This window comes from Zeus faber, assembly GCF_960531495.2.
Source record: "Zeus faber genome assembly, chromosome: 4".
Classification (NCBI taxonomy): domain Eukaryota; kingdom Metazoa; phylum Chordata; class Actinopteri; order Zeiformes; family Zeidae; genus Zeus; species Zeus faber.
Genome location: NC_137191.1, coordinates 7,975,719 through 7,986,183, shown reverse-complemented (window position 1 = coordinate 7,986,183; position 10,465 = coordinate 7,975,719). Strand labels below are relative to the sequence as shown.

At 47.6% G+C, this 10,465-nt stretch overlaps 2 protein-coding genes across 5 annotated transcripts; one reads left to right on the top strand and one right to left on the bottom strand.

Moving 5' to 3' along the window:
- Window positions 1-8: 8 nt before the first annotated feature.
- Window positions 9-5,848, bottom strand: LOC307229621 (nicotinate-nucleotide pyrophosphorylase [carboxylating]-like). Of its 3 annotated transcripts, none has more exons than XM_079999644.1 (6): window positions 5,790-5,848; window positions 5,252-5,356; window positions 3,774-4,060; window positions 2,478-2,788; window positions 2,235-2,366; window positions 9-876 (listed from the first exon to the last, which is right to left on the bottom strand). In XM_079999644.1, the coding sequence occupies exons 3-6, from the start codon at window positions 4,024-4,026 to the stop codon at window positions 655-657; spliced, it is 918 nt and encodes a 305-aa protein (XP_079855770.1). In that variant the 5' UTR covers window positions 4,027-4,060; window positions 5,252-5,356; window positions 5,790-5,848; the 3' UTR covers window positions 9-654. The 3 variants fall into 3 exon arrangements, with proteins under 3 accessions (XP_079855770.1, XP_079855769.1, XP_079855771.1); XM_079999643.1 differs by having other exon boundaries at window positions 5,673-5,820; XM_079999645.1 differs by having other exon boundaries at window positions 3,774-4,055; window positions 5,252-5,820.
- Window positions 5,849-5,939: 91 nt separating this feature from the next.
- Window positions 5,940-9,489, top strand: LOC307228873 (uncharacterized protein). 2 transcript variants are annotated; one of them, XM_079998705.1, is made up of 3 exons: window positions 5,940-7,681; window positions 7,739-8,376; window positions 9,383-9,489. In XM_079998705.1, the coding sequence occupies exons 1-2, from the start codon at window positions 7,084-7,086 to the stop codon at window positions 8,269-8,271; spliced, it is 1,131 nt and encodes a 376-aa protein (XP_079854831.1). In that variant the 5' UTR covers window positions 5,940-7,083; the 3' UTR covers window positions 8,272-8,376; window positions 9,383-9,489. The 2 variants fall into 2 exon arrangements, with proteins under 2 accessions (XP_079854831.1, XP_079854830.1); XM_079998704.1 differs by having other exon boundaries at window positions 5,940-8,376.
- Window positions 9,490-10,465: the final 976 nt, after the last annotated feature.

Genomic DNA, 10,465 nt, shown 5'->3' with positions numbered 1-10,465 from the left:
TCATTATTAATAACATACAACGAACATACAAGTTTGTATCTGATCAGATACACTGTCACATGTTTGGAAAAAAAAAAAAAAAAAAAAAAAACAATGCTTCAAAGCAGTGAAATAACAGATCTCCTTTTGGATCTTCCTTTTCAAACACTGTATTTCCATGCTGCTGTTTGCTGTCCTGCGTATTAAATAAATAGAGATTTTAGTGTTATTCAGAACATGTTGGAAATATTTTTTTTTCCCCCCCATTAGCCAAAATGTTTTTTTAAAGGTCTAAACAATTTCCCCATTGAACATCATCTAAGCAGTGAGAAGCTGCAGCAGAGTGGTTAGTTTCTCTGTAGTAAAGTGTTCGGTGAGGTTGTGCCGCACACAGTTATAAATGACAGGAACCAATATTTCAATGAGGCCTGGATTGAAAAATTGAAAATCTGCATTAATTTTACCTTTTTTTTTTTTTTTTTTTTTGCACTGACCAAGCGCTGAAGAATGAACAAAACAAACAAACACTAAAAGTAACATTTCTTAACGTTTGTCTTTTGTGCAACTGCGCCTGAGAGGACGATCATGTAAACAACTCCCCCGGATCGACTTCACAAACACTCATACATCAGGACCGGCGCATTACAGATAAATTCACACTGAGCTCAGGCCTAATTATGTTTCCATTATTTTCAAAAGCACCCTGTTGGAAATAGGCTTCTGAACCTTAAGAGAGAAGTCCACAATTGGGCAACCCTGCGTGATGCAGCCCAGGGAGATGATGTCGACATGGGGGCCAAAATACTCTGCCAGGTTCTCGGGAGTCACACCCCCACTGGCCTCGATCATCAGTGCTGGGAACTCCCTCTTCAGAACACATGCTGCAGGGTGGAGCTCCTGACAGAGGGGCAGAGTGGAGAAAGGGTCACACAATTGAGGGTGAGCGTGAAAGTAGAGGAAAAGGGAAATGGATTGGGTGAAACTGAGCGATGACCTCTGTGTAGCTCTAGTCAGTCTATTCCCCCCCCATTTTCATTTCCATTCCTCTCAGCCTCGACACCGGTCACAGAATAAAGAGCCATCCCTTCAGACTACGCCTGCACCCGTCTTGCACTGACCTGTCTTCCCCATGAGTGTCTTTTTTTCCTCCCCTTAATGTCTAACATACTGTCATTACCAAAAACCCTCTAACTCTAACTCTACAGTCCTTCCCCTATATGCACCAAGCAAGCAATGCTGAATTTATTATTATTAATTTTTTTTTCCCCACAAGAGGAGGGGAGACATTGCTTACATCCCACTCATACAAATTATTTGGATAGGATTCCCTCAAATAAACGTCAGCACACGCGCAAACGTGCAAATTATTGTTTTCCCATCCCTTTGAATTTTAAATCAAACTTGCGTCTGGGCGCCGTGCTCCTCAAAATAAATACATCCTTTTTTTGTTCTGAGTCACAGGACGCAGAGTGGACCAGGGATCACTCTCTCCCCATTACGTAATCAACTGTCCTGATCCAAGGCGAGAACGTCCCTTATTTAAGTTTGAAATAGGGTTGCCGCGGTTACTGTTTCCCCCCCCCCGAATAAAAAAAAAAAAATTGTTATTTGTAAAATACTAATTAGTAATAGTAGTATTGTAATATGTCGGACGTTACAAAACGGAAAGTGAATGCGGCTGCTTTGTGCGTGCAACAGCAGAGCTGCAGCACAGTTCACTGATCACGGGGGAAGAGGAAGCTATAGAAGAGCTTGGATCAGGTCTAGATCAGGACCCGTCGCCCTCCGTGCCTTATCTTCATGCGTGATCAGCGCCAGTGCACAACAGGGACCCCCTTCCCCCGGGAGAAAAATAAAAACTCAGATACAGTATATATATACAAAACATGCTCTGAATGTTGAGGTTTTCGGAGAAAAAAAAACAAGCTTGTTGAACCGGGAAAAAGGAGGAGGATGAATGACCCGAAAAGGGAGGTCAAAGTCCCTCCTCTGCCATGACGCAACAACATTTGGACCAATGGCGACGAGGGGAGCTCTCAGAACGAGAGAAAGAAGAAAGACACCGTTCGCCTGAGGGGCTTCCGTCGAGAACGCCGCCAGAACCCGGTTCACCGCGTCAATTTGTCCTTATCTTGTTCTGACCACGTCTTTTTGGTCCAAAACTTCTACTTGTTTTTAAGTGTACCTCCACCTCAGGTCGCATTGGACAAAAGCATCTGCTCAATGACGTAACGTAACGCAATGTAATTTTGTACCTGAGGCGTCAAATTGTCCAGCATGACTATATCTGCTCCGGCTCTGGCCGCCTCCGAGCCGTCCTCAGTGGAGCTGCACTCCACCTCCATCTTGCTGCTGAAGCCGCACACCGAGCGTGCCGCCCTCACTGCCTGCAGGATGACACACAAACACACTGGCACCAACTCCACTGGAAGAAAAGCCCAAAAACAGAAAACCCAGGTTACGTCCCAGCGTGACAGGTCCCCCCCATGTCTGTCTACCTGTGTGATGCTTCCCGACGCCCACACATGGTTGTCCTTCAGCATCACCATCCCACTCAGGTCCTGCCTGTGCATGGAAACGCCGCCCACCAGCATGGCATATTTCTCCACCAGACGGAAGCCCGGGGTGGTCTTCCGTGTGCCGGCCACCTCCCCGTGCCACCGGGCAGCTGCCGCCTTCCTGCGGAGCTGAGAGCAGCGGCTGGCTATCCCCGAGGCCCGGGCCAGGCAGTTGAGGGCCGGCCTCTCCCCCAGAAGGAGACACCTCGCCGGGCCCCTCACCACGGCGGTCAAGGTGACGGCGCCTGGACCTGGTGGCGTCAACTGTAGGCTTAGGTTTTTTTTCGCAGAATTCTCAAAGTGAAGCGCGGAACTGCGGAGCCAGTCCTGGCAGAGGATTCAAGGGCGCCCCGCGCTGCCACGCCCTCGATGGGCCGACCTGTGTAACAGACAAACTCGCCTGCCGTTCTGCCTGCTTGCCTCTCTCCACATCCCCTGCGTTCACCTGTCGGTCTCCAGCCTTCTATCCAATTGAGGGTGGAGCTCATCACTGCCATACTTCAAAACCCCCTCTGTATAACTATGTTTGCGCTCAACTTAATCGAGCCCAGGTGCCCAACTCAAACGATACACAATAGATTAAAACAAATTTTTAAGTAATTCTTAAAATTGTCTATCAGAACAGCATCACATGTGGGCTGAATTATTATTTTAAGATGCGGTTGGAGATATGTGCACGATGATCAGTGCAGCCTACTCAGGCGCTCTTTAGGGCTAATACAATTATAAACTGTATATACACTTTGTGCAGTGCTGTCTTTATCTGCCCTTGCAGAGAAGGAATAAAAAAAAAAATGAATTTCACAAAGACAGAATAGGCCTGGACTGGAATATCATTTTGTGAAGCATCACAAAAAAAAATTATGTTAAATAATCCCGATCATCCCTGAGTTGGATGTTTGGGATAATATTGCATGAATTCAATCTAGGTAATTTGATAGGCATTAAGCAGAGTTTTGACTTTGTATGGATGCAATGCAAAAAAAAAAAAAAAAAAAAAGTAAACGTAAAAATGTACAATCTGGACACAAATGTCAAAAGAATGTAGAAGTGTATATTCTTGGACACAAAGCCCATATCGTGATATAGCTTTTAAAATGAACTTACGGCAGCTGCTGCATAACAAACCTGTTAGATGATGACGTTCGCCATTTATATTTCTCTTTGGGATCAACCACGACCATAACGTCAGACACCACTGTGACGCTTGGAATACACAGTAAGTGCAAAGCTCACCTATCTCAGCTCCTTCTTGGCGTAGCCATTCCACGGTGCAGCCCACCTCTGCGAACACGGCCGTGAAGAAGGGGCTTCCGGCCAAAACGCTACCCGGCGTCTTGCACAGCAGCCTGGCCTCCACCTCTTGGGAGCCCACGCACGCCCCCGCCGGGTCAAAGTTTGGCGTGTCCTCCGCCAACCAGCTCTGTGCCAGCTGCGTCAGTGTGTGTGGCGGGAGAGCGTGCATAGCCGCGTGATGGTGCAGAGCCATCTTCAGTGTTATGGTGGTGGGTGGAGGGGCTTCGCTGAAAAATGTAAAAGTAAAGTTCAAACTCCGCTGACGTTCAAGCTACAGCTCCCTAAAACAAACAGAAAAATCGGGAACTTTGTGAAAATCTGCCTGAGATGGACACGGCAGCATCCTGTTTAACTGGATAGGATTGTTCGGAGATTGATTGATTGCGTCAGGGAGTTTAAGATATCACCAGTGTTGCAGAAGCAGGTAAACAGCCAGAGGATGATTGCGTCTGCTAAAAGCAACCAAAATACCTTTTTTTTTTTATTAATGTTGTTTTAATGATGTTTATTGGACACTATCATAAATCAAAGTTCAAAGTGTTTTTTTTGTCAAGTGTACAAGACAACACAAGGTCATTTGGTACAATGAACTTCTTGGGGCATGACAGGCAACAACTATGTAGTGGGCATAAAAAGATAAAATAACAAGGCAAATATAAGGAGGAAATACTTTAAAAAAAATAAAAGAGTTGAATATAAAAAAAAAAAACAAGAGTCGATGTAACAAAATAATTGTTAAATAACAAACAAACAAAAAAAAAAAGAACCACTCTGAAATGATCAGCCTAAACCCGTTTCATGGGTGCAATAATACGTGCTCAATAAAAACTTAACTTACTCTGTTTTACAACAGCACCATTATTTTGCACAGAATCCTTCTCCAACACATGACCAAATGATCATTTATACAAACATTTCTTGCAAAAAAAAAATTAAAAAAAAAAATAATGGCTTAACCGTGAGGATCTGTCGTTTCGGTTATGATGAAGAAACCGGTTGTCCGACGCTGTAGTTTTGTGCCCAGTATGCATGTTAAACGTCCCCTTATGACCATTTCTGCAATTCCTCAGTCTGATGCTCGGGCAGAGTTCACCAGTGAAGTAACGTGCCTCGTTTGAGAAAGTTGGACGGGTCTACAGGTCTACGTTTCACTGATTTCACTGATTATTTCCATGTGAGCGCGCCAGAGCAGCTGATCCACGATTACCGCGTCACATTGCAGGAGACGGTGTCGTTTATCGGACACTTCTGTCCAAGGCGACTTGTTATTAGTACATTTGTGTCACAGTATCCAACCGCTGTTTCTCCGTGACAGGAGAAGCAACACACTGAATTAATTCTCAATTTTGGGTATCCCGATGACACCGCAAAAAAAAAAAAAAGAAGCTTTACCAAGTAACCAGCGTCTCGTTACTCACAGTTATTAAATCAGCCTCATTCCTACAGGACGACGCGGACACAGCTTCTCCTCCCTCTGCTTGGCTCCACATGCTGGACGGGGCTCACCGCAGTTGGAATTTGACCTTTTGTTGTAATGTTTACAGGGGGACTGAAGGTTACACACATTCCGGCGCAGACCAAACTCGATTGAAAAGAAAAAAAAAAAACGCCCCAAAACAGTTATTCACCTTGCCGAACCTATAATAATAACCCCGTCATTTTGAACAGAGAGATCGTACAAAATACTGAACTTAATACTTAATTACGCGAGCAACTGCAACACAATACGAAATAACAACTCTAGAAAATGCAACTTAAACAACATCACAACCGCAGCAGTGCTAGCTACCGTTGTGTGCTTTGTGTCGACATGAAGCGTGTTGTTATTGTTGATCTTACACAAGTTTAATTGTAAAATAGGCTTGGTTGTTAGAAGTGAGCGTTCCACCATCAAGCCATGTGGAAAAAAACGAAGCTTTCGCGCAGAGAACACAGTTAACGTTAAAAAAAACCCACAAACTAACTGTCCTCCATGGACTCCAACAAAGGCGTGGCCGGTGCTGGTCCTCCCTCCCTCCCGCGGCGCGGCGCTCTGTGGCCGAATAGCGCGTCCTTCTGGTCGACCCACTTCCCTCTTTCTATGGGAACCACTCGAGCCGTCGTGGTTCTTGGTGGATCTGCAGTCACTTGATTTTATTTTACTTCTCCTGCACTGCCGGGGTGTCTTCCTCTCGCTGGATCCTCTCGTCGGCAACCAAACAGAGGAACGTCCGCACCTCCTCAACGGACCACGGCGTGGTTTTGCGGGTTGCCTTTTAACAGAGAAGTCCAGTGAATAAAAACAATTGCGGCCGCTACAGTAGCTTAGTTGTTTAAAAACGGCGGGTTTGTGCAGGACGTTCTGTTTCGCGAAATGATGACGCTGGTGTCGATTCTCTGACCAATCAGTAGTCTATAGTGTCATTTTGGTAGCGCCTCAGCTTAAAAGGATCGAGCTGCAGGAGAAGGTTCAAGCTGCAGGAGAAGGTTCCAGATGATGGAGGCGTTCCAGATGCGGGAGCAGGGTCCGGCTGCAGGAGAGGGTTCCAGATGATGGAGGGGTTCCAGATGCGGGAGCAGGGTCCGGCTGCAGGAGCAGGGTCCCAGATGCGGGAGAGGGTTCCAGATGCGGGAGAAGGGTTTGGCTGCAGGAGTAGGTTCAAGCTGCAGGAGAGGGGTCCGGCTGCAGGAGAGGGGTCCGGCTGCAGAAGAGGGGTCCAGCTGGAGGTTAAGGGTTCGGCTACAGGTAAACGGTTAGGCTACAGGAAAAGGGTCCGGCTGCAGGAGGAGGGTCCGGCTGCAGGAGAAGGTTCCAGATGATGGAGGCGTTCCAGATGCGGGAGCAGGGTCCGGCTGCAGGAGAAGGGTCTGGCTACAGGAGAGGGTTCCAGATGATGGAGGGGTTCCAGATGCGGGAGCAGGGTCCGGCTGCAGGAGCAGGGTCCCAGATGCGGGAGAGGGTTCCAGATGCGGGAGAAGGGTCCGGCTGCAGGAGAAGGGTTTGGCTGCAGTAGAAGATTCAAGCTGCAGGAGTGGGGTTCGGCTGCAGGAGAATGATCTGGCTGCAGGAGTAGGTTGAAGCTGCAGGAGTAGGTTGAAGCTGCAGGAGTAGGTTCAAGCTGCAGGAGAGGGGTCCCGCTGCAGGAGAGGGGTCCGGCTGCAGGAGAGGGGTCCAGCTGGAGGTTAAGGGTTCGGCTACAGGTAAACGGTTAGGCTACAGGAAAAGGGTCCGGCTGCCGGAGAAGGGTCTGGCTGCAGGAGAGGGTTCAAGATGCAGAAGAGGGTTCCAAATGCCGGAGAAAGGTCCAGCTACAGGAGAAGGGTCCGGCTGCAGGAGCAGGGTCCGACTGCAGGAGGGGGCTCCAGGTGCAGGAGCAGATTCCGGCTACGGGAGCAGGGTCCGGCTGCGGGAGCAGGGGTCCAGCTGCGGGAGCAGGGTTCCAGGTGCGGGAGAAGGGTCCGGCTTCGGGAGCAGGGTTCCAGGTGCGGGAGAAGTGTCCGGCTGCAGGAGAAGGGTCCGGCTGCAGGAGCAGGGTCCAGATGCAGGAGCAGGGTTCCAGGTGCAGGAGCAGGGTCCGGCTGCAGGAGCAGGGTTCCAGCTACAGGAGAAGGGTCCGGCTACAGGAGAAGGGTCCGGCTGCAGGAGCAGGGTCCAGATGCAGGAGCAGGGTTCCAGGTGCAGGAGCAGGGTCCGGCTGCAGGAGCAGGGTCCGGCTGCAGGAGCAGGGTCCAGATGCAGGAGCAGGGTTCCAGGTGCAGGAGCAGGGTCTGGCTGCAGGAGCAGGGTTCCAGCTACAGGAGAAGGGTCCGGCTACAGGAGAAGGGTCCGGCTGCAGGAGCAGGGTCCAGATGCAGGAGCAGGGTTCCAGGTGCAGGAGCAGGGTCCGGCTGCAGGAGCAGGATCCAGATGCAGGAGAGGGTTCCAGGTGTGGGAGCAGGGTCCGGCTGCAGGAGCAGGGTCCGGCTGCAGGAGAGGGTTCCAGGTGCAGGAGAGGGTTCCGGGTGCAGGAGAGGGTTCCGGGTGCAGGAGAGGGTTCCGGGTGCAGGAGAAGGTTCCGGGTGCAGGAGAAGGTTCCAGGTGCAGGAGAGGGTTCCAGGTGCAGGAGAGGGTTCCAGGTGCAGGAGAGGGTTCCAGGTGCAGGAGCAGGGTCTGGCTGCAGGAGCAGGGTCCAGGTGCAGGAGCAGGGTCTGGCTGCAGGAGCAGTGTCCGGCTGCAGGAGCAGGTTCATGCTGCAGTAGAAGGATCTGGCTGCAGGAGAGGGGTCCGGCTGCAGGAGAGGGGTCCGGCTGCCAGAGAAAGGTCCGGCTGCCGAAGGAGGGCCCGGCTGCAGGAGAAGGATCCAGCGGCAGGAGAACGATCCGGCTGCAGAATAAGGATCTGGATGCAGGCCTCTCCCTCAGCTCAGGAACCTGGACGCAGACAAAATGGCAGACGTCCCCCATAGACTTCTACAGTTGACAGGAAACATGCCAGGTCACCTCAGCGGCTGAAGTTGGCGTCAGCATCTACATTGAGCATGTGCATAGGCCACTTGTAGAAAAAGTAGACGACGTTTCCACAGCGGTAAGATACAGTCTTTTCATTTGTTTCTTTGCTTTTCTATGGTTTTTTTTCAGTGTTGTCTATCAAACTTTAATATTTGGAAGAATCCAGTGAGCGCAGGGAACTATCTCTTTCAACTGATCTGAACACAACTAGACCACAACTAGCCATCTGTAGTGTAGGGAGACCAGCTCATAATGTAGGCTCTGTCTGTTAAGTCACTTTAAAATAAAAATCTAGAATGACCTGAAATAATAATAATAATAATAATAATAATAATTTGAAAAAGCTAAACTGTATTCCAGAAATCAGTTTGAGAAATCCTATTATGAACCTGACTAGCAGCTATATGATAATCTTGGAAACCCTGCTGTTTTATAATAAGGTTGATAACTGTTAATTCTCCTTTTTGGGATTCCAGCCGGCCATCTTCTTGGCGTTGATAAAAAATATCCCTCACACAGCTCTACGATTAAATGGTCAATAAAAAAACAAAACACTGTGACGAGCCACCACAAAGTTGTCAATGTATGGGGAAACCCTGGTCTGGCAGGCCAAAGGTATGGGGATGCTAGGAGTGTGGGGGCTTAGTAATTTGCTATACAAGCTGAAAAGGTTTTAAGCCTTGTGCTTTTAAAATAAAAACATGTGGAGGCATACCACAGACAGACTAGGAAGCCGTTACAACATGGGAGCATAAAAACAGAAGGCTGCTTTGCCAGCTTCAGTTTTAACTCTTGGAATGTGCAAAAGACCAATGGCAGGGGACCCGACCGGCTCATATCTGACAAGCATGTTTGGAAATATAATTTGGAGCCAGGCCAGTGAGAGCTTTGTAAACCATCATAGACATTTTTTGTGGGTTAGTAAGGGTGTACTTGTTTGAACTATCTTTTCAGGATTTAAGTGAGAAATGGGAGGTTATTATTGGGTTAAAGTTGTCAAACTTTTACCCCTCTGGAAAAAATAGTGCACGATCTTGGACAGCGACAGGAATGATTGGATCTTTTGTTTACCGTTTTTTCAGATTATCAAAATCCTGGAGGCCCAAGGACAAACCTGGTGCCAAGCAGAGGTCACGAGGGCCAGGGGCAGAGTTTAACCCGAGAAGAACACAATACTGTTATTGCACTGCAAGTCATTTGGTTGATGAAATGAATGAATAAATGGATAACAGTGAGTTGAAGTGATGTGTGATGATTCTCATGGAAGAGTCCTCTCTCCATGTACATGTGTATGGAATACAGATGTGTACAGACATGAATGCATCCATCCAGGTTACAGAGGGGATGGATCATTTCTCCCTGATCATCTTTTTGGACTTTCTTCTTTATCTGAAAGTGTTGAGGTCCTGAAGGGTGGACAGGTCACCGCCGATGATCCTCTCTGCTGCTCTGATGACCCGTTGAGTCTGGCCTTATCCTGGACGTTGGCAGCCCCACACCAGACACGCACTTTTATTGAGTTTTTAATATACTTTTTGTTGGTGTGGTTTTTTTTTTCCCATGATTGACTTGAATGTGCTCCTGATGTTCAGAAGTGTGAACTTGGGTAACACTTTGAATTTCAGTAAATTTCTGGGGTCGATTTGACGCCGAACATAATTATGTGTTTATTTGTGAATGAACACGAAGAAGACAAACCTGCGCTGCTGAACTGATGTATTTCCTGTCAACCGACATCTCTGGGGTCTGCCATATTTTAGAAGGCACTTCCGCAGGTTGACAGGAAATCACGTGACCTCAGCAGCAGAAGTTGATCTTCTTGTTGTTTTTTTCCTGTGAAGAAACACAGCACAGTTTATTCATTAGAAATAGAATATATTTTATAAGTCAATTGACTCTCAAAGGCTTTATACAGCATTCTTAATTGAGAAGTTTGCAATTAGTCCAGATTTTCAAAATGTGCCAATCCAAGGTTATTTCAATAAATCTTTAAAAACTTACCAATTATTTTAAATGTTTACAAATGCTTATGTTAATGTGTTGATGTTCACGAAATAATTTTATTAAAATATATTTTTTATTTTTATATTTATTAAACAATTTCTTACAAACAAACATGGTAAAGAGGGATGCTGCTGTTGCTGCTAGCAGGTGGAACAACGAAT

What these genes read in the sequence shown, in the direction of transcription:
- LOC307229621 (XM_079999644.1), bottom strand. Translation starts at nt 4,026, where the DNA reads ATGGCTCTGCACCATCACGCGGCTATGCACGCTCTCCCGCCACACACA. An exon ending in CGTCGGGAAGCATCACACAG is followed by an intron (nt 2,367 to 2,477) that starts GTAGACAGACAT and finishes GTCATCCTGCAG; the next exon opens with GCAGTGAGGGCGGCACGCTC. An exon ending in TGGACAATTTGACGCCTCAG is followed by an intron (nt 877 to 2,234) that starts GTACAAAATTAC and finishes CCCCTCTGTCAG; the next exon opens with GAGCTCCACCCTGCAGCATG.
- LOC307228873 (XM_079998704.1), top strand. Translation starts at nt 7,084, where the DNA reads ATGCAGAAGAGGGTTCCAAATGCCGGAGAAAGGTCCAGCTACAGGAGA.